Source organism: Schistocerca cancellata, chromosome 2 (genome assembly GCF_023864275.1).
Source record: "Schistocerca cancellata isolate TAMUIC-IGC-003103 chromosome 2, iqSchCanc2.1, whole genome shotgun sequence".
Lineage (NCBI taxonomy): Eukaryota > Metazoa > Arthropoda > Insecta > Orthoptera > Acrididae > Schistocerca > Schistocerca cancellata.
This window is the reverse complement of record NC_064627.1, coordinates 665,694,551-665,719,605: the sequence shown is the minus strand read 5'-3', so window position 1 is coordinate 665,719,605 and position 25,055 is coordinate 665,694,551. Positions and strand designations below refer to the sequence as shown.

The 25,055-nt window shown below is 38.8% G+C and overlaps 1 protein-coding gene across 1 annotated transcript in view; it reads right to left on the bottom strand.

Moving 5' to 3' along the window:
* Nucleotides 1-25,055, bottom strand: part of LOC126162371 (DNA topoisomerase 3-alpha) — a 208,888-nt gene that overhangs the window by 120,123 nt on the left and 63,710 nt on the right. Inside the window, exons 8-9 of the mRNA XM_049918826.1 lie at nucleotides 15,843-15,950; nucleotides 7,751-7,860 (exon numbers count right to left, since the gene is read on the bottom strand). Coding sequence (XP_049774783.1) covers nucleotides 7,751-7,860; nucleotides 15,843-15,950 — 218 coding nt within the window. The remainder of the gene's footprint in view (nucleotides 1-7,750; nucleotides 7,861-15,842; nucleotides 15,951-25,055) is intronic.

The following is a 25,055-nucleotide window of genomic DNA, read 5'->3' as shown; positions in this document are numbered from 1 at the left end:
GTAGAGAGTTTCAGAGAGAGTATTAGGGAACAATCGACAAGAATGGGGGAAAGAAATACAGTAGAAGAAGAATGGGTAGTTTTGAGAGATGAAATAGTGACAGCAGCAGAGGATCAAGAAGGTAAAAAGAAGATGGCTAATAGAAATCCTTGGGTAACAGAAGAGATACTGAATTTAGTTGATGAAAGGAGAAAACATAAAAATGCAGTAAATGAAGCAGGCAAAAAGAAATACAAATGTCTCAAAAATGAGATCGACAGGAAGTGCAAAATGGCTAAGCAGGGATGGCTAGAGGACAAATGTAAGGATGTAGAGGCTTATCTCACTAGTGGTAAGATAGATACTGCCTACAGGAAAATTAAAGAGACCTTTGGAGAACAGAGAACCACCTGTATGAATATCAAGACCTCAGATGGAAACCCAGTTATAAGCAAAGAAGGGAAAGCAGAAAGGTGGAAGGAGTATGTAGGGTTTATACAAGGGCGATGTACTTGAGAGCAATATTATGGAAACGGAAGAGGATGTAGATGAAGATGAAATGGGAGATATGATACTGCATGAAAAGTTTGACAGAGCACTGAAAGACCAAAGTAGAAACAAGGCCCTGGCAGTAGACAACATTTCATCAAAACTACTGGTAGCCTTGGGAGAGCCAGCCCTGACAAAACTGTACCATCTAGTGAGCAAGATTATGAGACAGGTGAAATACCCTCAGACTTCAAGAAGAATATAGTAATTCCAATCCCAAGAAAGCAGGTGTTGACAGATGTGAAAATTACTGAACTATCAGTTTAATAAGTCACGACTGTAAAATACTAACACGAATTCTTTACAGACGAATGGAAAAACTGGTAGGAGCTGACCTCGGGGAAGATCAGTTTGGATTCCGTAGATATGTTGGAACACGTGAGGCAATACTGACCCTATGACTTATCTTAGAAGATAGATTAAGGAAAGGCTAACATACATTTCTAGCATTTGTAGGCTTAGAGAAAGCTTTTGACAATGTTAACTGGAATACACTCTTTCCAATTCTGAAGGTGGTAGGGGTAAAATACAGGGAGCAAAAGGCTATTTACAATTTGTACAGAAAGCAGATGGCAATTATAAGAGTTGAGGGGTATGAATGGGAAGCAGTGGTTGGGAAGGAAGTGAGACAGGGTTGTAGCCTATCCCCGATGTTATTCAATCTATATATTGAGCAAGCAATAAAGGAAACAAAAGAAAATTTCGGAGTAGGGATTAAAATCCATGGAAAGGAAATAAAAACATTGTAATTCTGTACAAGACAGCAAAGGACCTAGAAGAGCAGTTGAATGTAATGGACAGTGTCTTGGAAGGAGGATATAAAATGAACATCAACAAAAGCAAAATGAGGATAATGGAATGTAGTCAAATTAAATCAGGTGATGCTGAAGGAATTAGATTAGGAAATGAGACACTTAAAGTAGTAAATGAGTTATGCTATTAGGGGAGAAAAATAACTGATGATGGTCGAAATAGAGAGGATATCAAATGGAGATTGGCAATGGCAAGGAAAGCATTTCTGAATAAGAGAAATTTGTTAACATTGAGTATAGATTTAAGTGTCAGGAAGACTTTTCTGAAAGTATTTGTATGGAGTGTAGCCATGTATGGAAGTGAAACACGGATGATAAATAGTTTAGATAAGAAGAGAATAGAAGCTTTTGAAATGTGGTGCTACAGAAGAATGCTGAAGATTAGATGAGTAGATCATGTAACTAATGAGAAGATACTGAATGGAATTGGGGAGAAGAGGAATTTGTGGCACAACTTGACTAAAAGAAGGGATCGGTTGGTAGGACAGGTTCTAAGGTATCAAGGAATCACCAATTTAGTATTTGAGGGCAGCATGGAGGGTAAAAATCATAGAGGGCGACCAAGAGATGAATACACTAAGCAAATTCAGAAGGATTTCAGTTTCAGTAGGTACTTGGAGATGAAGAAGCTTGCACAGAATAGAGTAGCATGGAGAGCTGCATCAAACCAGTCTCTGGACTGAAAACCACAACAACAACAGCAACAACATGTAAACTAACATGGAAATTCTGGGTAATCAGGTGCTTGTTCCACTTGTGACATTTGATTTCTAGTACTATTCATAAGCCTTCTGGCTACATCGATATAATGCCTTGTGGGAGCAGGAAAATGGTCTGCTTTATGGGCACCAAGCAACACACAAAAAAATTTGCTGGAAAGATTACAAGAAACCCCCAGTGAAATTTGGATTGTTTTGATCATTAAGAGACCATACAAGAAGGGACCATTATGAAAGCAATGAATAGGTTAGTTAGTACGCATTATGTGTATTGGTTTCAAGGTGAAAACATGTAAAGGTGCAGAATGGCACATTGCTCACATTTACAGTTTAGTTTCTGTCTTAATGAACATAAGTTTCAGTTTCTTCTTTTCTCAGATGAATTGATTACTGTGTAGCACTGAATAATAAGTTAACTGCTTTTCTTCTTGCTTCCATCCCCACCACCATAGTTCTGCATACTAGTGGTAGTTATGAAATACTATTTGTGTGTGTCACAAGACTGCACACAGACACGGTTGATTTCGAGGTGCAAAGTATTTAATATCTTATTGTTTTGTGATGTGTGTGGGAAGGCTGATTTCCACTTACTTTTTATTCCACTGAAATAAGTTTTTATTCCAAACTATCGAAGTTTCTATTCTGGGGAAATTCTAATCATGATGGTAAATTATATACCTCAATATTTCATTTTCTGTATGAGCAGAAACTAATATCACTAGCTTTGCTATCCCTAAGCTGAAATTATATAATACCAGTGTTTACACCCCGTCCCTCTCCCCGTCCAACCAGAAAGCTTCAAAAATGAGGAGTTCTACATTAAATCCAACTGAATACCTTAAATACCGATAGCCTGAAAGGTGACATTAGAAATTATCATAAATGATCATGAAAAATGTTGTGTAAAATTAAAACGTGCTCATGCCTCCCGTATGAGAATGAGAGCTGGTATAAGATGAGCACAGCAAGCATTTTGCTACATCACTGCCCCTAGGACAGCTAAGGCTTGGCAACATGATTGCAAATATTTGGCAACTGTGTAACAGAGCGTTCACTTTCTTTTGCAGTCCTGAATGGTTCTGCTAAATTCACTTGGCATTCCCTTTCTCATTTTCTCCTGTAGGATGAGACACAAAATTTAACTCTTGGACTCCAAGAATACTGTACTTCATGCAACTAACAGCTGTTTTTACCTTTAAATTGAATTATGATGCTCAGCTACCAATACTGTTGTGAGAGAGACCAGCACCCAACAAAGTCTTATTAGCTCAGCTGGTTCCACATATCTTGTAATGCATGGGTAACATCAGTTCTCAGTTCTAATCATGGTGCAAACACTGCACTCTAGGTTTCTCTTTTCTGTTTTATTTAGAGGGAACTGCAAATTATTAGAAGAAATTCTTTAATAATTACTGAAGAAAACTTTTACTACTCAAGTCTTCTCTTGAGCTCGACTCAGTAAACTGGGTTAATAATCAGAGTTTTTTCTGCTTTTTCAATAACGAGCTTCTTCATTAAACAAATGTCCCTGAAGAACTTTGAATCGGCCTTCAAAGACACAATTTCAAGTTTTGTTCATCACGTAGGAGCCATATCTCAGAAAAATAGTTATGAAGTGAATTTAGTTCCTTCATGCTACATCTAGGTAAGGTAATTACACACTTTTGTAGAAGTTTGTTGACACTGGCTTCAGCAACTTACTTCCACTCTCAGTATCTTCAAAAATGGGCAATTGTATTGGTTTAAATCTAATCCAATACCTTAAATACCACATCCAATCTGCATTAAATAAAGTTCTTCATGAATCCATAGGTGGACGTCAAAATGTGCAGTGTGCCTGTGTGGTTATAGAGAATGCACTGCAAGGTATTCACACAGTTGATTGCATATACACCCCAGTTATTCACTGTGGCTTGATGAATACCTATGAATTCCTGATGAAAAACTGCATGAGGGATAGCTTCCAAAAGGAAAAGGTATGAGATATGAGGCATTAATAACAACATCAAACAACATAGTGCAGTATTTTGATTGGATCACAAACTATAATATTAATTTTGAGCCATACTTATGTCCAGTGCTCGATTTGTGATGGTACATGCCAGTCACCGTACTGGTATCTCTGTTAGGGGGAAGGGGGGATGACACCCTGGAAGGTCACAATACTGGGAACCTCTTTTTTAAAAAATCATGCACTGTTCATGTCTTGCATGTTAGTGTGACACAATACTCATGACATAAAAATGGGTTTTCTGTCCCTATGTGAAATACATATCATTTACATCTCTTGGGGAATGTCACTAAACAACTGTAAAGCATTTTATACTCTCGAAGCAATGCACAGAAGCTGATGCTTTCAACACAGATGCAAGGGAATGCAGTTCCAATATGGCAGCTGTTGCCAAGTGCCAGCAAGTGCGTCCTGCAGAAATGTGACACATACATTGTTCAAAGGCAGGTGGTCTGTCATGAAATCTGTCGCAAAAATGTTTTTGGATGGAGCTGTTACTAGCAGTGTGTCAAAAGTGAAATACGTTGTTGTTGCTGTGCTACCATTACACTCAGGACTTCAGCATTCACATAAAAGGTGCTATAAAATTTATGCACCAAGCGCTTTTGACTTCCAGACATTGCATTCAGACAACGTGCTATTTACCATGAGATTATGGGCATAGATGTCACATAACAACTTAAACGGAGACAAGCCTTTCTTCATTAATGCCACAACCTACAGTGTTGCCACTTTGTGCACATACATAGACTTACAGAATTATCAGCACGGACTTGTTTCTGCCCCATGCCATGATTGGCGTGGAATCAGACTCTGTGGTGGCTCGCCTCCTATCATATTTCATGTCAAAAAGTGTACATAAAAAAGTAATGTACGTAGCAGCCTTATAGAGTGTAACAACAGGGACAGTGACAAATGATATGCCAGATATAAACTGGTGAAAGATGATTAATGTCAAACTGTCAACTGTGCCGATTCTTTCATACTGACATAACCACTCAGTATGAAAAATAAGACTTCTGTGTCAAGAGAGGCATACAAGACACCCAATAACAGTGGAAAGTAATAACTAAGATTCAAATTTTAGACAGCAACAGGATTTGCATGCAGTTGACACACTGATGGCAAGAGCCATTTTGTCTGGACAGAAGCAGAGGAGTAAACATCATGTCACAAAGTGATACAAAAAAGATAATGAACACGAAGTAAATCAGGGAGATAAAGAAATGTTGAAAAGAAGAAGGTAAAGTAGACTGCAATGGTGAAACAGAAAATATGAGTGAATTGAAATTTAGAAACTATTAACTCTAAGGTTTGTTAAGTGCACAACTGAGTTTTACTTTCCATGATCCTGTTAGATAACTATTTTTAATACACATAAAGCTAGCAATGAAATGAAAGGCCTAACAATGAAAGACAATCAGGGGTTTAATACCCAGTCTTTGGATTAGTGCCTTGAAATATATTCCACTAAACACATAGATGAGGCCTTTAAAGGATTAAATGGAAATAGTAACAAGTAACTCACACAAGTCACATCCATGAAGATGATAAGAACAGGACATACATCAGAGAAATGACTGCAATTTCAAGAATTCATGAGATATGTGGATGCAGAGGAATTCAAATAATTCAAATTGTGTGGCTGGAGGTAGCACTCAAATGACTCATTTGGTGAAATAACTTTCCACATCTCCAGTTTTACTTTTTAGATAGTGTTGAATGATAGAAGACTGCTGTTCTGTAATACAAAGTACTGGTCAATAACTGAAGATCCTCAACATTATCATCGAGAGTTCTTGATTGCTCTCATAATTATGACTATCTGTTCTAAAATATTTCTTTGTTTATTTTTTAATGTGCTACCCATACCTGCATTTTAATTTCACTTTGAATTATCATTGTATTCGTAATAATTATATCCTGTAGTTCATAATTAGTTTTTTATACCCGAATTTCTGCTGCTACATTCTACTACTACTACTTCCAATTCAGACTGAACACTTCAAATGTCACTTTCTGCTTAATGAGTAACATTTCACTTCCTATAATTTAATTGTATAGATAAAAAAATCTACTCGCCAAGCACTGGCAGAACACACTCATAAAAGAAGGTCGTAATTAGACAAGCTTTCAGAGCCAGTGGCTCCTTCTTCTGGCAGAAGGGTTGAAGGGAAAGGAAAAGAGGTGAAGGAAAAGGACAGGAGAGGTGTAGGAAAATGGGTAGATTTCGGGAAAGTCACCCAGAACCGAGAGTCAGGGGAGACGTACCACATGGGATGATCAATCTTTCCACCTCATCCAATGCGGTAAATATTCCCTTCGGCCTGAAGGAGGAGCCACTGGCTCTGAAAGCTTGCCTAATTACAACCATCTTTTATGTGTGTGTTCTTCTGCCTCTTGGTGAGTAGATTTTTTATCCATCCAATTAAATTATTTTGTCAAAAATTGATTGTTTTTGTTGTTATATTTTACTTACATCAATTTCCAGAACCATTATCCTGTCAATCAGTATAGAAATAAAAATTAGTTCTAGGAAAAAAATATGCTTTTAAATTTAATGCTTAACATTCTAATAAACTGAGGCAGTAGAAACAATCTATTTTTTCCACCTATCTTTTTAACTTAGTAATTTTCTATTTTAAATTTCACTTGTCAATCTCGAAAAAAGAACAGTGCTGTATCAAATACTCTGCTTTAAAACTGACTCACCTGGAACATGTAATTAATGAGGAGAAGGGGTAAGTAAGTGAAATTAAATGAGAAATAATGACTTAAAAATACCAAGTGGAGTCTTACCAGGCATAAATGACAGAGAAATTGTTCAGAGCCCCAAGAGGGGTGGTAGGGGGGTGAGAAGGGAGGGGAGGGAGGGAGGAGGGGCATTGAGAGAGGGAAGGGGAGAGAGATTTGGGGGCGAGGGGGAGGGTGAGGGGGAAAGGGGGGGGGGAGAGAGAGAGAGAGAGAGAGAGAGAGAGAGAGAGAGAGAGAGAGAGAAACATTTAAGTTACAGAGATGCTACAGTAGGGAAGAGACAGAAATGCATACAAGGATTGAACAAGGATTGAAGAGGGAGCATTAAAGAATACTCAGAATATTAAAATATTGAAAACTACCATGAATGTGCTTTAAAAAAATAAAAAATTAAAAAAAGAAAGAAAGTTGAATAGCAAGTCACAATAATGGAAAATTATTGTGCTGTAATCTTTTCCTATACTTCTTCAAGTACATATCTTTCCTTCAATTTTTCCCCTTCTCCTACCAGACTTTTCCTTCAGTTTCCAATTTAGTACAGTATACTTCAGCCTTATTGAAGCTGCTTACATTTCATGACTTGTAAGGAGTGGGTTCTATTCCATCTCACATCAAATCAATCTGCATTTTATTCCCTTTGTCCTTTGGATTAAGCAATTTAATCATCAGCACGCTATGGTATTGTGGCACAGATGTAAATTGCTGGATTCCACAGTTTAGTGAAAAGTATTTCTTTGAAACCATTCTATATCATGGGCTAAGTAACTTCCCTTTTATCACACCAACATATTTACAACAATATTTCTTCAACACATTGCACCATGCAGAAAAATGATGATGATGGTATAGAAGAAGAACTATGCAGCAAGAATTCATAACATATTTGTCTTTAAATAGTTTGTCTTTTAAATAATATGAAAGATAACCTTTTCTCCAGCAATATCAATGTCCACTATAGTTTCCAGGCCCTCAGCATCCTTGGAGCAACATGCGAGGAAGTGTCGAACAATAAATTCGTATAATCTTTGTTCATTCCCTGTAATAACAAATACCATATGAGCCTCATATTTTCACACATTCTCTTCTCATTTACCACACAAATCGGCTATGTTCCTCTTTTATTTGTTTGGTGTTTTTATATTATTTTCCTTTTCTGAATACTGAGATGGGGGTACCTCCACAAAATGAACAAGTAGTTACAAGAGTTCCATATAATTAAACAGATTTAATAACTAGCATTAAAAACTGAAGGCAGTGAGAATGCAGATGTCTTCTGCAAATACATACATATAGTCAAAAACAAATGAATGGCATCATAAACAAGGAACTTTAGCAGAATGATTTTAGGAAGTCAAAGACAAGAGGTGATCAAAACATTTATTGAAACGAATAATATTTATACAGAAGGATTATCTAAGTTCAAGAACAAACCATTAAGATAGAAAATAAATAAAATTTATATGCCAGACAATGTTACTCTACAAGTATGATCATGATACCATTTTGATTAACATTGAAACTAAACAAGCTCAGATGATGTAGTGTAGGAATTTGGAACAACCAGGCACGGATCATAATTAATGGCTCTGAGATGGAGCTGCCCCAGAATACATATTAAAATAAATTTATAAACAATGTATTGCAGAATTTAAATTTGCAAATTTCTAACATGGATTTAAATAATACCGGTAAATGTTTTTGGAACTGCTGATATGTGGTATCAAGTCATGTTTTTCGAACAGATAATTGTTACTTTTATGGCTGCACCTTGCAATGCTGCTTAGCTCTATGTAACAGAGGTTTGGGGGTGGGGCTTCCTTAGAGTACAGCTCTTGTGGGTATCTCAAAGGCTCTGGCATTTCAGCCTAAGGGTGTTCTACACACCATGAATTCAGTGTGCAATTTATCAAGTAAAATTTTAAAACGTGGTTAGAATGAACGTGAAGGAACTTGGTGCACCCTGACCTGATCTTAACATCAATGAAGAACAAAAACCATGTAAATCAAGGCAAGGGTACAAATCAAATGGCTCTAAGCACTATGGGACTTAACATCTGAGGTCATCAGTCCCTGAAAGACTACAATGTGGCTGACACAGGGTAGTTGTGTGGATGTGAAATGAAAAATTCATTTTTCTGTTTCACCTGTCTTGTGACACATAGCAATGATAGTGTTGGACTGAGAATGGTATCACAGACTTAAAAAAATTTTCACCCAAAGGTGAAAAAACACAATCTCAGTGAAAAACATTTAAATGGTTTTACTGAATTTTCAGTGCCACAGAAAGTGGACATTATGTGTCAACTAAATAGTGCTTGCCGCCTTAATATAAAAACATGTAATGAAAATGTATCAAAAAACACATACAGGGTGGTCCATATGAAGTTTCGGAAGAGATTATTTCAAAAACTATACATTGGGTAAAAATAGTGGGTAAGACAAGATTGTAAGCTCAAAGGGGGACATCAAATGATACTATACATGACCCCCAGCCCCCTTGGGCGGGGCGGGGGGGAAAATTTTAAATCTTAAACAGAAACCCCCATTTTTTATTGCAGATTCAAATTCTCCATAAAAAAGTAAGCAAATTTTGTCTGGAACATTTTTTTAAACAATTGATAGATGGCACTGAAATCAGGAAAAATTAAAATTGGGGAAGAACGATTTATTTAGAATGATCCGAGAAGGACACATCAAATTGATACAAAATGTGCACCAATTCTTTCATTACATCAAGTTAAGCTATTTTTTACAAAACGTATCCTACCCGCCACAGTTTTTGGTGGAGGGAGGCAGAATGGTATTAAAATCTCGTTAGGGAACTCTTCCCAATTGCATTACTCACCAGACCGTGGCGCTACCATGGCCAAACTGCAAACAATGGCTCAGTATAAAGGTTGGTACAATGTGATCAGACATCACTTCACTTTCAGATTGTGAACCGTAAACATCAACTGACGAAAGTAAATTATTCTTTAGTGAAACATGGCTCACTATCCTCCTACAGAGATTGTTGATATGATGTTAATTTTAGGTGAATGCCATAACAATTACACTGCAGCGGCGCAATTGTATGTGGATCGTTTCCTAAACAGGTGACATCCAAGCGAAAACATTATTTGAAATTGCACTCAATGAGCTTGGAATGAATACATGCACCATCCACCTCGTCATCGTGATTACAATGAAAATGATTCTAGTACCCTTACTGTTCTCGCCTGCGTTCAACTGGATCCCAAAATGAGTAGTCGTGCGATTCAGAGACAAACTGGAATACCGAAATCAACTGTTTTGAGGAGTTTGAAGGCACATAAATATCATGTGTATCATGTCACATTGACACAGGCATTAACGCCGAAAGATATGGAAATACGCGTGCATTTCTGCCAATGGGCCTTGGAAATGATACGAGGTGACAATGATGTTTTTACATACGTTATGTTCACCGATGAAGCCACATTCAAAAACAATGGCGAATTAAATCATCATGATTGTCATTATTGGTCCCCTGTCAATCCACACTGGCACAGACCCATTGACAATTAACACAAATGGTCGTTAATGGTCTAGTGTGGAATTTAAATGGTTACTTGATAGGACCGTATTTTTTTGACCGAAATCTTATTTACAACTTCTCTGCGGTGATTTGTTGGAGCTAATGGAAGATTTTGATTTAGAAACTAGGCAACGAATGTGGTTCCAACAGGTGCGCAACGTTTTAAATTTACGGTACACAGGTCTGTGGACAGGACGCAGCGGGCCAATTCAGTGGGCTCCACATTCACCAGACTTAACATCTCCTGATTTTTTTCTTGTGGGATTATTTAAAAAATTTTGTTTATGACAGACAGCCCACAACCTGAAATGATACGGAGTAACGCATTTTAAAGCATGTGCAGCCATACCACAGGATGTGCTGCTCAAAACTGTGGACAACTTTCACAGACAATTGACTTTATGCACTGAAGCAAATGAGGATAATTTTGAACAATTTCTTTGTAGCTAATTTCATTAATTAAGCACCCAAATTGTGAGAGACAAGGGGACGCTCACTAATGAAGGTCCCTAACATTGAGAGGCAAGGGGACTTTCACTAATGAAGCACCCCATGGGAACATCATTCTACTACGTCCATGTCATCGCTCCTGGGTAACACTAAAAGTAGGATACAGTACATTTGGAACAAAAATAGCTTAATTTGGTGTAACAAAAGAATTGGTGCACATGTTTTATCAATTTGATGCATCTTTCTCAGATAATTCTAAATAAATCAGAGTTCTTCCCCAATTTTACTTTTTTCTCAATTTCAGCACCATCTGTCAATGGTTTAAAAAAAATGTTTCAGACAAAACTTGATTACTTTTTTATGGAGGATCCAAATCTGCAATAAAAAATGGGTGCATACATTTAAGATTTAAAAGTTGCCCCCCATCCCACCCAAGATGATTATTAGTGTGTTAGGGCGCACAACAGCGAGGTTATCAGCGCCCGGTCCCACCCAAGGGGGCGGGGGCTGGAGGTCACGTGTAGTATCATTTGATGTCCCCCTTTGAGCTTACAAACTTTTCTTACCCATTATTTTTACCCAATGTATAGTTTTCTAGATAATCTCATTTGAAACTTCAGATGGACCACCCTGTATATTGAGTAAATTGATGACTGAATTAAATTTTGCAGCAAAGTCAATGTTGCTTCAAGGGGTCATGATGAAACAAAAAATTCCAAGAACCCAGAATTTTTTTCAAGGTCTATGGGCTATGCTCCAGACTGAACGCTGAAAGGCATAATCAGTCTTAAATGATGATGATGATCTAATTGACCTGATGGCATCTAGAAGTAGCACATTGAAAAATCAGAAAACCAGGTTTTCTTAGGCCTGTCCAAAAAAATTCAAAATGAAGTGTTGGAATCAATTTATGAGGTATGTCTTAATCTCATCAGGAGTGGACTATTGAAGACAAAATTCCTTACAATCAAAGCTGATGAAACCACTGACTTCAAATTTGTCACAATTGGCTGTAATAATTCGGTATGAGTTAATGGGGAAAATAAAGGAAAGACTTATTTTCTTTGTATGACCTAAAAATCATACTTACGTAACTGCAGATTTTTTTACATAACTGAAACACCAGAAAAACTGATAACTCATTGCTATGGTGGTGCCCCTGTTATGAGTGGCCATAAAAGTGGAGTTCAAATCAGAATTAAAGAGATCTATGAAAATGCTCACTTCTTTCATGTTATGTACATCAGTTAAATTTATTTGTTGAACATCGTGTGACAGGCAATAAGCAAGAGTGGAGCTTCTTTGGCTACTTGAAGGATGAGATAATGAAGAAACGTATTCCTACCTGTCCTCAGTCCATAACATGGAATTTCAAATCATGGAATATAATCACTATATACAAATACCAAAAGCAAATTGCTGAGTGAGTGTAAAAAATTATTGATGATGATATTAATGATTACAGAACAATAAACAAGGATCTGGGAGTAAAGTGTTTCCTGCAAGATGAAGATTTCCTCTTCTGGTTAAATTTTTTTTAATAAAGTTGTGCCTCGCTGTAACTGTTCAGCCAACTGCAACAAAGGAATACTGAAGCAGTGAAAACTTACAACTAAGCTTACAGCTTCGTCCAGCATTTTAGGACCTCACTTGACACAGAATATCACTGGGAATGAGAAGAACCAACTGCAAAACGGGGACATCTCACTGAATCAAGAATGGTGTGAGCACCATGTCTGCGGCTGTATTGTGACCCAGATCAGTGACTGATTCAGTTTTAACACTCACTTGTCAACTGCACAAATGTTTGAACCATCAGTTGTTTTCTAAACATAAAATTATTTTCCCAGAAAAAGAACTAAAAGTACCAATAGCTGTTATTGCTTACATTACAGTAAATATACTTATGTCATGAATGGAACATGTTATACAGCTGAAGGGATTTTATGAAAGTGCCAGAAAACAGCGTGGCAAAAGCTTTTCCTGAAAGTGTCAAGTTTCTGCAGATAATATTAACCTTCCCAATGATGACAGGAATGGCAGAACGCTGTTTCTCTATGTTTAAGCAAGTGAAAACATTCATGCATAATACCATGAATGAAGATAGGCTTTGTGCGCTTGCGAAGCGTCCTCTTGATAAAGAACTACTGAATCAGCCAAATTTTAATGAAATAGTCATAGACCAATTTCACCTATAAACAAGTAAATTAAGGTAAGCAAAAGTGTATTAACAGAAGGTAAGAGACTAGTGCTTTGATGTAACAATCAATTAAGCTTATGAATTTAAGTGCATAAAAAGGATAGTCACATGTTTAACCACCAACTTCATATTTTACTAAAGTGTCCTTAGTTATGATCTTTGGTGCTAAAGTATCAAATTTCCGACACTTTAGCACATGAAGTCATACTAATGATGACACATTTTGGAGAGATCTTTAATGCGCTATATCACTTCATGTCATGCATATTTTTGTAATATACAATTATAAATACAATAAATATGGTATGGAACTTAATATAGTGGTTGGTCGGGTTGCTTATGTCAGCCAATCACAGCACAAGCTTCGTGATGTCATGGAAACATTACTGTTTCATAATGCGAACACATAAACGCTTTGGTTTGAGCACAAAAGACATTAAACCCTGAAGTTCAGAGATGAAAACATCACAAACACGAAGCATGCAGCGAAGCTAACATACATCGTATTAAAGATCTCTCCAAAACACGTTCTGTATTATGATTTGTTGTGGTAAAATGCTGGAAAATGTGACATTGGGGGATAAATAAGCTATCTATATATCTCGTCTTGGGAGTTAGCTTTTGATGTTATTTAGTAGTTGAATACAAACTGGAAAGAAGATCCAGTATCTAAACATTTTGCTAGAGTGTGATATAGCCTCCCCCATCTCTCCCCCTGAAATCTTGGTTGCAATGACGGACTGATCTGTAGCATAGTCCAAGGTCTAGGTTAGTTCCAATCAATTAACATTACACATTACCCAATATGGAAACCACACACCATGTCTGGTAACAACACTTATATGCCATGGATGTAAAAATAGTAAAGAAGCTTGGCCAGTTGGAAGTAAAAATCAACATCTTGACATGATAAAAATTATGTTACATAACTTGGACATTTGTCAAAATGAGGGAATCTGTATGCAAAGATGAAAAAAATAAAACAGTGGTATTCCATGACAAACATAAAAGCTTTGAAGTCAGCTCAGTTAATAAATTTAAAGAATGAGAAGAACACAGTCTCATGAAAATTTATAAACTAGAAAAAAAGAAAGAAGTGGTGAGATTACAGGGTCATTAGTTTTACATCCCCAACTTAATTACTAACAAAGAACTACAGAAAACTCAGCTGAGAAACTGTGTAAAAAGAACACAGAGTGGCTGTACTGTAGTTACCTTCATGAGACGAGATTCACAGCACTATTAATAAATGTGTTTGAAGTAGAAAACAACAATCATTGCTTCCAGAGGTGTTTATGCAGGCAGAAACAGAAAGTTTGCATCCTGAAGGTAAGAAAGCGATTCTCTCTTCTTGTATTTAAAATACTATAAATATTATCAGAAATGTTGACAAGAGTTGGCATATTTTTATAGACTTAAAGAAAATACGGATACAATGCTCAGAATACAAGTGTTCTAAACAGTGAAGAAAGTGTCCAACACAAACAAAAAAGTATACATTTTCATATTTACTTAAAAGACACAAAGTATACATTTATGAAATGATACTGTGAGATAACAGACATAACACAATTAAAATTGAAAATATTTTGACAAAATGATCCAAAACCAAGAGGCCCAGAATGGAATAAGAGATGCTTCTATATAGTAAAGAAACAATTATTACATGCAATGTACTCCTAATCTCAAGTGCACCTTCAAAACATGCACAAAAAGGAAGTAGTGCCTCTTCTAGACACCAACAAAAATGTTGTATTTTCAGGACAATGTATCAAACAGTGGTATACTATCCAAACTATAAATTTAAGGCACACTACCAATTCTAACAATTTATGGATAAAAATTATAATTGTATATGCAAAGAATGGAGACTTGCTCAGTTCCCAAGTAAAGAATGACCCCTACTCGGTATATATTGAAACTGATGACATAGGGGTTAGTACAAACTAGAATGAAATACAAATAACTTAGGAAGAGAAAGAATACCATGTAAACACCTGAAAATTTCAACTGTTTTGGTGGAAAGGCTTAATTCACCATACTACAAAGCAGTACTAGAGTATACAGTTCAATTTACAAAATTACACAAAATATTAATAGTGAAAAATAAAAGGTAAACACAATCACTTCTACCATTACTGGAAGGTATTCAAGTGATATAACATCTTCTACAACAGACGAGGGACATCCTCTGAAGTATTGTTGGTTTATGTAATGGGCCACATTCCAGATCGTGAGGTCTTGACCACATTAGTATATCCTTTGAGTTACATTCTTTGCTTTTATTGCAAAATGTATTTTAACCTAGTATCAATATCATTTGTTCACTGTACACAATTTAAATTAGATACAGGCTTTGGATCCAAACTTGACTGCGTTCAAATGCAGGCTGTAACAACTGCCTCTTTTTGACTCTTGGTACAACAATCACTTGGCAATTATCTACTTCCATAGATGTACAGGTACCATGCAAATTACACTTTAAAAAGAACAGGGATACTAAGTGGTACCAGACTCTAATAACGAATGTGATTTCACCAATAGCTTTTAGCCACCACCCATAACCTCTACCTCTTCTGTAACTCCTGCGGTACAACAGTCTGCCAAGTTCCATTCCCTCACTCCAACCACTTCCCTGCCATTCAGTTCACACAACTGAGTTGTCCTCTACTACATAATTAGTCATCTACAGACACTTGAACCGATTACCCCAGCCTCATCAACAACTACACCAGAGTTTATTTTCAATATAGCTAGTACACACAACAGGAAAAAAGATACAAGCTGAAAAACGCATGCATGAGACATTCACCTGTGAGTGAGTTTGTGTATTTTGTTGGATGGATAGGAGGATGGGCCTGATCTGATTTTTTTCCAACTCGAGGGTTTGGTCCATCCTGAAGAACACGGCCAGCAAATTCTGAAAAAAATTAATAGGGGTATCAATATGGTAAAAGAATCACTGCAAGAAAAAAAGAAATACTGGCAATGCTAACACAATCTTAACTCTATAAGAAACAGATGGGTTTCATATTTCCTCATAAATTTCTGGGAAACTGTCCACTCATTGGTGATTAAAATCTTAATTAAAAGGTTAATTATAAAACATTCCTGTACTGCACCTAATTTATCATGAGTAACAAAAATTTAGTCCTTTTTTTCACTAATGCTGGGACAACAGTAGAAATGGAAAAAGCACACACAATACAGAACACTTACAAACTCTGAGCTTTTATTGCTACCATATATGACCTGAGCTCATTTAAATTGCATACACCTTGCATCAACTCCACACCTACCATTATGCTCCAAAAATGACCACACCTGTTCAGATGAAAAGCTGAAACCAGTCTTTTCTGCCAATTCTTTTATTTATTCAACTGTCAACTACAGACAACAGATGCCAGATGAAAATTTGGTACTGAAAATCAGACAACTTGTGGAGAACATTACACAGTATTTTATAGAGAAAGATTCAAATGAAAAGTGATCCACTTGAAATACTGCCTTGAGAAACATTCTATGGAATAATGCTTCCTAACAGTATCACTACCATTACACTGAAAGTACTGCTCCACAAAAATGCTGGGGTCAGTAACTGTGTTGGCATCAAAGACAGCTGCAGACACTGAAGCTCAAGCTGCTGATATGCTTCTTAAGTAAAAGGTAGCTTATGATTTATATTTATAAACTACTACTTTGGAAAAATATGTTTTTTCAACCACTTAATGCCAAAAGGGAAGCAGCAGTCAAAGCACTGAGTAAAAGCTGGCAATACTACACATACACACACCACTGTGCAAATTAAATAAGAGACAGGTAACAAAAAATGCTACATATCAAACAATGGAAACTCCAGGCAGGAACATCAACAATGTTGGAAAAGACAGATTGCTACTTACCATTAAGAAGACATGAGTTGCAAACAGGCACAATTACAAGACACTTACATAAAGCTTTTGGCCACAGCATTCATCAGTAAAAGAGAGACACACGTCAGCAAAAGAGACACATACACCATTCATACAAGCAGGCACACCTCATACACACATGCCCTCCAACTTTGGTCTTAGCATATTTTCACAGCAACTATTCCTTTCTTCACTTCCTTTTTGTTTCCAATAGCTTTCATTTTCTATAACATACAATGCACTTAGCTTTTGGTTCTTATTAACTCATGCATGATGTTTTGGTAGTAATTTCTCTCTTGCGTATTACCATACCTTCCACCTTTAAGCACTCAGGTTTCCACATTTCATCTGGCGCAGTCCCAACAATCAGTTTTCCTTCTCATCCCGTCTGGTAAATCTCCCCTGACCCATGGTTCTAGATAACTTTTCATAATTTTACCCATTTGCCTAAGCCTCTCCAATCCTTTTCCTTCCCTCTCTTCCTTCCCTTTCAAATATTCTGCCAGAAGAAGTAGCCATAGGCTGCAAAACCTTGCAATCTTTAATACCTTTATATCTGTGTTCTCTTGCCACTCCTTGATGAGCATATTTTTTTTATCTATCTAATTACATTATAGCAATACTACATTATAGCAATACTGCATTATACACGGCAGATTATATACCAATTTCTCAAGTTTTTCTTTGCAAGCAGAAAAATAAAGTATTATGATATTCAAATATCAACTTCGGTGCAAGTATCTGCTCACGGGTGACCACAATATCAAGTTACCTCAAGTCAGACACCACTAAAATACTTTCTTGACCCATAATTCTGTTTGTCGGTTCTGTTAACACAACTGGTATGCAAATCGGGTCATTATTGCCCTGCAGTAAAGGTGCCTACTCACAAATTTACTCACACTATTTCTTCTGTCTTCAACAACACTGTCGATCAAATAGTCCACATGTCCATTGGACACAAAATTTCAGTGGTAAGACAAGTTACATCATCAGGTGTGTGTTGACAAACTGAATGATCTGGAGACACATGGCTAACCCCATCCACTCTGCAGGGCATTCCACAAGCACTCCATGCCAGAGCGTGACTGTGTCGATGTCTGTGGGCAGCAACACCCAGCAGCTCCAGTAGTGTGGTTGTAGGCACTCGGAGCTGCTGAGTGTCTTCTTTATTAGACTAAGTGTCAGTTCCCAAGCTTTGCTGAGACTATAGACACAGTCCCAGTTCAATGAGATAGTCACTGGTGCACGTTTCAATGGACTCACTAATGACACTGTCCCATTGTTTCACTGTTTGTGTTAAAATACTAGCGTGTACGTATTCCATAACACAAAACTCAGACAAATAGTGCTCAGCCACAGCAGACTTGTTACAATATACTACCTGCTGACTTAGGCAATGCTTCTTTGGTCCTCAACCACAACGACTGTACTGTGAAGATGCAGGGCCTGCTAAATGACGACTCCGACAGGTAGATCAGCGCTGGAGAACTAGACCGAGACATTTCTCAAGGACTCGGATTTACCAGAGGGGGTTATCAAGAAACTGTTACCACAAAGATCCATACCACCAAGACGGGCTCCATAAGATTTACTAAGACAAGGTGCCATTGCATCCTACTGTCAGTAACAGCAGGGCTCCTACATATCTGAAGGACCTGCAAGGCCCTCATGTGGGTAAATGTCTGCATCATAAAAAAATACTATGAACAGATGGAGGGCATCACAATGGGCACCCCACTCTACTTGTGATTGCGAATCTGTTTATGGAGCACTTTGAGGAAGAAGCCCTGAAGTCATCCAAATGTAAACCCTCTCGGAGCAGGCTGAGTGCGCTCTGCACACCACCACTACAGTATAACTGTGGGGTGGAAAAAGTTGTGAAGAAAGAGACAACCATTGCCTTTATACCATGTACCAGAAAAAAAGAGACAGCCATTGCCATTATACCACACACTGGAAAATTGTAAAATCAGGCACATAATGGTAAAATACCAAGAAGTATTATCTTTTGCCCATCCAATGAAATATGCACATTACTGGCAATGCCTAAGATGACCTCAGTTTACAGAGGGCCAGGATATAACAGATTCCATGCCAATATGGCACGACACGCATTGGACAAGCAGTGTGAACCATCGAAGATCGATCTGACAACATCAGCAGCACGTATGCTAGAAAGTCAGCAGTCATGTAGCACTGTCTGTCTGAGATTGTGCAGTGGAATATTAACACACTATAATTTCAGCACAAATGCCAAAATACTGGGATAGCACCATTAGAGAGGAAACTGAAATACACAACAGGAACAATCTCATCATCCAAGACTGTGATTATAGTCTCAGCATGGGCTGGGAACCAGGACTAGGTCTTCTCAATTAGACATTCGGCAAACATAACAAACAGGCGGTCAGGGTAGACTGAGAGCCTACCTTCACTCTACAACAGCTGGGGCACGCAGCTGGGTATCGCAGGCCACAGGTTCCGATGCAATTCTCTCTTCGGCTGCCAAATCTGCAGATACAGCTTTTGCTCTCTTTAGCACCATCAATTACTTACACTTGAGTCTGTGTAATTTAGATTACCATAGTCATGCCTTGGTTTTCAGTCAGATGAGATTACACAGTTACGATATTTTTTGCAACATGTGATACTTTAGCATCTGGTGGCCTGTCATAAGTGACACGAAACGTATAAGCACATAGGAGAGCTGTTATACATTTGTGTCCTATCGCAAGGCAAGGAAATTTATGTACTTCCTTCCCGAAGTAGACAGACTGCAAGAGTGGAGAATTTAAACAGTAGCCACTTCCCTTATTTTTCTCCTTACTCGTAGATTTTAGATGAGGTTGCTATTCGAACAAATGTAAGGGAGATTTCCGTGCTTTGATCTGCTGGTATGTGCTGAACCTGCTCATTAACTGTTTTGAAACATAAATTTCCACTCACTCTTTCAAAACAATCACGTATTTGTATACAATATACTTAGTTCACTTGTCAAGCTAATTCTCTACGAAAACATGAGCTTTTGGACAATAACTACAACCACCTTCATCGAGACTACATTTGACTGTCACAGAAGTAACAAAATCGTAAGGATGTAACAGTTTTCATTGGACCAACAATGATATGTTACTTACAGTGTCTTCATTCCTCTAAAAATGTACAGTTCAGGTGCCTGTTTCCATGCACTGTTCAGTTGGAATCCCATATCTCTAATGGTGGTGGTGGTTAGTGTTCAACGTCCCGTCGACAACGAGGTCATTTGATACGGAGCGCAAGCTCGGGTTAGGGAAGGATTGGGAAGGAAATCGGCCGTGCCCTTTCAAAGGAACCATCCCGGCATTTGCCTGAAACGATTTAGGGAAATCACGGAAAACCTAAATCAGGATGGCCGGAGACATCTCTAATGAAGTTTGTGACTCACATTCTAGTCTCCACAGTCCCTCTAATGATTGAGTACCACTCACTTGAAGTGTAGGCTATGATCTGAGTCTGTTAAAACAAGATTTTGTGTTTAGCTGCTACCCTGTGTTTGAGGACAGCAACTTTTTTCTAGATTCCTGTACTTGATGGACCATAATGTTTGATCCAGTGCCAGAAAATTATGTAAGTCCTACACAGCTCCTTTCACATTCTCACAGAATACTGTAAACAGCTGATACTGTTATTATGAACGTCCTTCGTGGGGCACAACATCCCTCAGATTTTATTAGGCAGCCAAAATACACTTTTAATCCCAGGTCTGTTTAAGGTTTGTCCAGTTTTATTTGATGTTGCCCCACAGTACAGATGGAACATTGTGTGCTGATGTTGTCATGTTGCCTAGTTAGACTTAGATTTGCATCTTCTGAAGAGACCTGACATTATTTCATGTTCCAATAGCCATTTTGTCTGGACACAGAGGTTCGACAGTTTATTTGAATGCCAGCTGCATCTGTGGTTTAGTGGTTAGCATTACTGGTTACTGAGACGGATGTCCCAGGATCGATTTCCAGCAGCAACTTCAGATTTTTCTTGGTGGAAATGTCAGAAACAGTGTGCAATTAGCCTCGTGGGACCAAATTAGGAACTGCTCAATTAAATAAGCAGTGGAACTGAAGTGGCATCATATTGAACAGTTTGCACTATGCTGGGAGCAAAGCAACATTTATTTATTTATATCAATGCCAAGATGATTTTCATCTAATGTACCTCTAGCTCTATGTATCAGAGTGTCTGGCACTACTCTCTTTTGGGCAAGATGATGAAAACTGTGCCCATTAAGATAATGGTTGTGTTTGGCGGTTTACAATACACTGGGGGTCTGAGTCATCTGTCTAACTTTTGCTCAACCAGAACATCTAAGATAGGTAGCTTTCCTTCCGTCTCCATATCCACAGTGAACTTTATGTTAGAGTGTATGTCACTAATGTGATTAGTGAATTGCTGAAATGTTTCCTTTCCATGATGCCACATTTCAATGATATCGTCATAATCAGGGCAGGCGAAGAGGAGTGCCCATGCTACAAATGTGAAACCAACTTTCGTCATGTATCAAATATCTAAAGAAGTCCATCATGTTGTTCACAGAAATTTCACTGATAATCTGTATTGATTCATTTTACAAAATCCAAGAGAATAAAAATACAACATATCAAAAGCAATCACAAGAACATATCACTGAGGTGTGTAGGTGTGGTGCAAACACAGACTTCTCTCAATCCCTTGCCACATGGGTCACAGATTTGTGGGAGACTCAGTTGCAAGATCTGTACAATACAACCATGCAGCACATCCTACTCCAGTTCCATTACTGGCTTATCTTATCCTGTCATATCAGAGGCAGGGCCACCTGTGAAAGCAAACATGTCACAAACTTGCTCTGCTGCAATTTATGCACAATTTTTTGCGCACACATGACTACCCACAAGAAGTCCAACTGAACAAAGGACCACAGAAAAACTGTGGCTGAGAGTGGAATCGGTTATCGAGTCACAGAGTACACTGCTGAGCACAATGTGCTCCATCTTAATGGTTGTTACACAACCCGTGCCACCTGGATCCTTCACCACAATACCAACACAACATAATTACATATGGGAGTTGTCTTTGCAACACCCTCTTCAATTCTATAATCCTCCTGGGTTCAATTTCCTCTAGCACCAGCCCATTACCCACCTGCCTTGTGACACTAATTTCACTATCCTGCATCCAGAACCCTTCTCCCTTTATTATATTCCCCCCTTCCACAGTGCACTGTGCACAACTACCCCTGACTGCCATCAGAATGAGCTCACCACACTCCTATCCCATTCTCTCCCTCCCAGCTGTCAGGTACTCTTCTACAAAGTTTTCTCCTGCTCCCTGCCTGGTTTTCTCCCTTTGCCTACTCTCACCTAACTCAAGTTGGCGAGCCAGCACAATGTAGTCAGCCAGGCAATGTATTCAGAGAGAAGGGGGTGGGGGCATGCTTCAGTCTGAAGGAGGATCCATTCAAATGCTAAAAAAAGTTCTGTCTGGTTTATGAGGTGAAAGTAGCACAGACAGTCAAAAACAAACAACTTATTTCAACGAAGCCACGCTTAGAACTTGCATGCACGTTGATGACACATGTCATCATTTTAAAATACCATCCAAGAGAATTATTTTGTGGAAAGGAATAGAACCTCAAAAATGAACTATACCTCTCAGTTAAAACACACACAGTAGAAGGTATACAAGATTAGGCCAAATCTAAAAACTGGGAAAACAGAGGGATAAAAGAGTAGTCTTTGCAAAGGGGAGTTGTAATGAGTCCCAGACTGAGAACTTGTGAAAAGAGGCCCCAACCACAACCACCCTGCCCATGCTCCAGGAGTAAAGTAATGAAAAGAAAAACCACTTTCACAGAAGAAACTGATGACCAGTTCAATCAATAGTGAATTGTCTGCCAACCTTAAATTTAAGGAATCTGGAAGGCTACTTAGTATTAAGGGCCACCAATATATGGGATACTGTCAGTCTGGCTCCAAAACCACATATGGGGGGGGGGGGGGGGGGGGGGGGTTCATTACGCAAGAGGAAACAATGAAGATAGAAGATAGAGAGGGGTGGAAGGAAGAGTGCCAAACCGCAGTGGACTCCTTGGGGTTTATTACTGTGAACAGCAGCACACCTGATGTCATTCCACTTTTGGGCAAAGAGAGATCAGACATAGATCTGCGTATCTGCAGCTGGAATCATGAAAGGTAATGGAGGTAAGTACCTGTTTCTCTAGCCAAAAGGTCAGCCAGTTCATTCACTGGGATACCCACATGACATGGGACCCAGAGAAAGAGAATTGAACAGGTGGCACGGCCAAAGGTGAAGAGAAGGTTATGGACAGCAGACACCAAAGGCTGACGAGAGTAGCATCGGTTGATAGCCTGCAAGCTGCTCATTGAGTCAGTACACATTAAAACTCTGTGGAGAGAGGCCTGAGAAACAAAATGGAGGGCTCTGTGAATAGCTAGGAGCTCTGCTATGAACAAACTACATGATCTCAGCAATAAATGGTGTTCTAAGCCAGTAGGAGATATGAAAGTGTATCCCGCCCTATCTATCATCTTAGAATCTATCATTGTAGAAGATGGTGGCACCCTGGAACTCTGCATGGATGGCATGTTCAAGATGCTGGAAAACTATAAAGTGACAGAGACCTTAGGACCCTGGAATAGGTTGGTCCTAAGCAGTGGTCCAGGCACCATCCAAGGGGGGTGTGGGACAAAATACATGGGGCGCATTGCAGTGCATGGAGATGGCAATCCCAACAGAGAGAAGTGAGATGCATCTAAACCAGTGATCCCACCTATGGGTGGTTATCAGGAGGGAGGCATCCCTCGTTTGCAAAGGGAACAGGGTACACGGGATGGTCAGGAAATTGGCAAATAGTAACTGCGTAAGAAACCAGGAGCTGGCTCCGTCATATTTGTAAAGGGGGAATCCCTGCTTCTGCATGGAGGCTGTCAATGGGACTAGTGCGAAAGGCACCACTAGCTAGGCGCACCCCACAATGGTGAACAGGGTCAAGTAGTTTCAGAGTGGAAGGAGCCACTGAGTCATAAACCTGACTACCATAATCTAGTCTGGACAAAAACAGAGCAAGATAAAGATGGAGAAGAGAGGCATGGTCTGCACCCCAAGATGAATGGGCCAGTAGGCAGAGAGTATTATGCTTCCACTTGCATGTAGTCTTTATGTGGCAAGTATGGGGCAGCCACATCAGCTTTTTATCAAAAATAAGGCCCAAGAAATAGGACTGTGCTGCAATATCGAGGAGCTGGTCACCTAAATAAAGTTCTGGATTGGCGTGTACTGTGCGTCAATGACAAAAACGCAGAACCTACATTTTGGAGGGACAAAACTGGAAGCCATGGGAGAGAGCCCACACAGAGGCCTGTTCGATGACGCCTTGGAGCCAGAGCTCAGCAGATCCTACAGAGTGTGAGCTGCACTATATGCAAAAATCATCAACATACAAGGCTGGTGTAACCACAGGCCCAACAGAGGTTACAAGCCCATTGATGACTATGAGGAAGAGTGTGACACTTAAGACAGAACCCTGTGGGATACTGTTCTTCTGAACCCGAGGGGTGGTGAGTGAAGTGGCGACTTGAACCCAGAAGAGTTTTTGGGATAAAAACTCACAGATAAAAATCGGAAGGGGGCTGCGAAAGCCCCAGTCGTGGAGGGTAACTAAAATGTGATGGTGCCAAGCCATGTCATATGCCTTATGTAGGTCAAAGAAGACTGTGACAAGGTGCCATCAGTTAGTAAATGCCTGTTGGATTGCTGTTTCCAATCTGAGTAAATGGTCAGTTCGAGATCATCCTTCCAAGAAGCCATAGTGATTCAGGGACAAATGGCCCTGAGATTCCAGTACCCATCATAATCTGAAGCTAACCATCCTCTCAAGCAGTTTATAAAGTATGTTTAGCAGTCTAATTGTGTGGTAGCTTTTGAGAGACATTGGGTTCTTCCCGGGCTAAATGATGCGGGGATAACTATATTGTCTCGCAATTGCAATGGGTAAGCACCCGTGAGCCAAATGTGATTGAAGACCTTGAGGAGATGTTGCATCTCGGTAATGTCCCCATGTTGGATCAGCCAGTTGT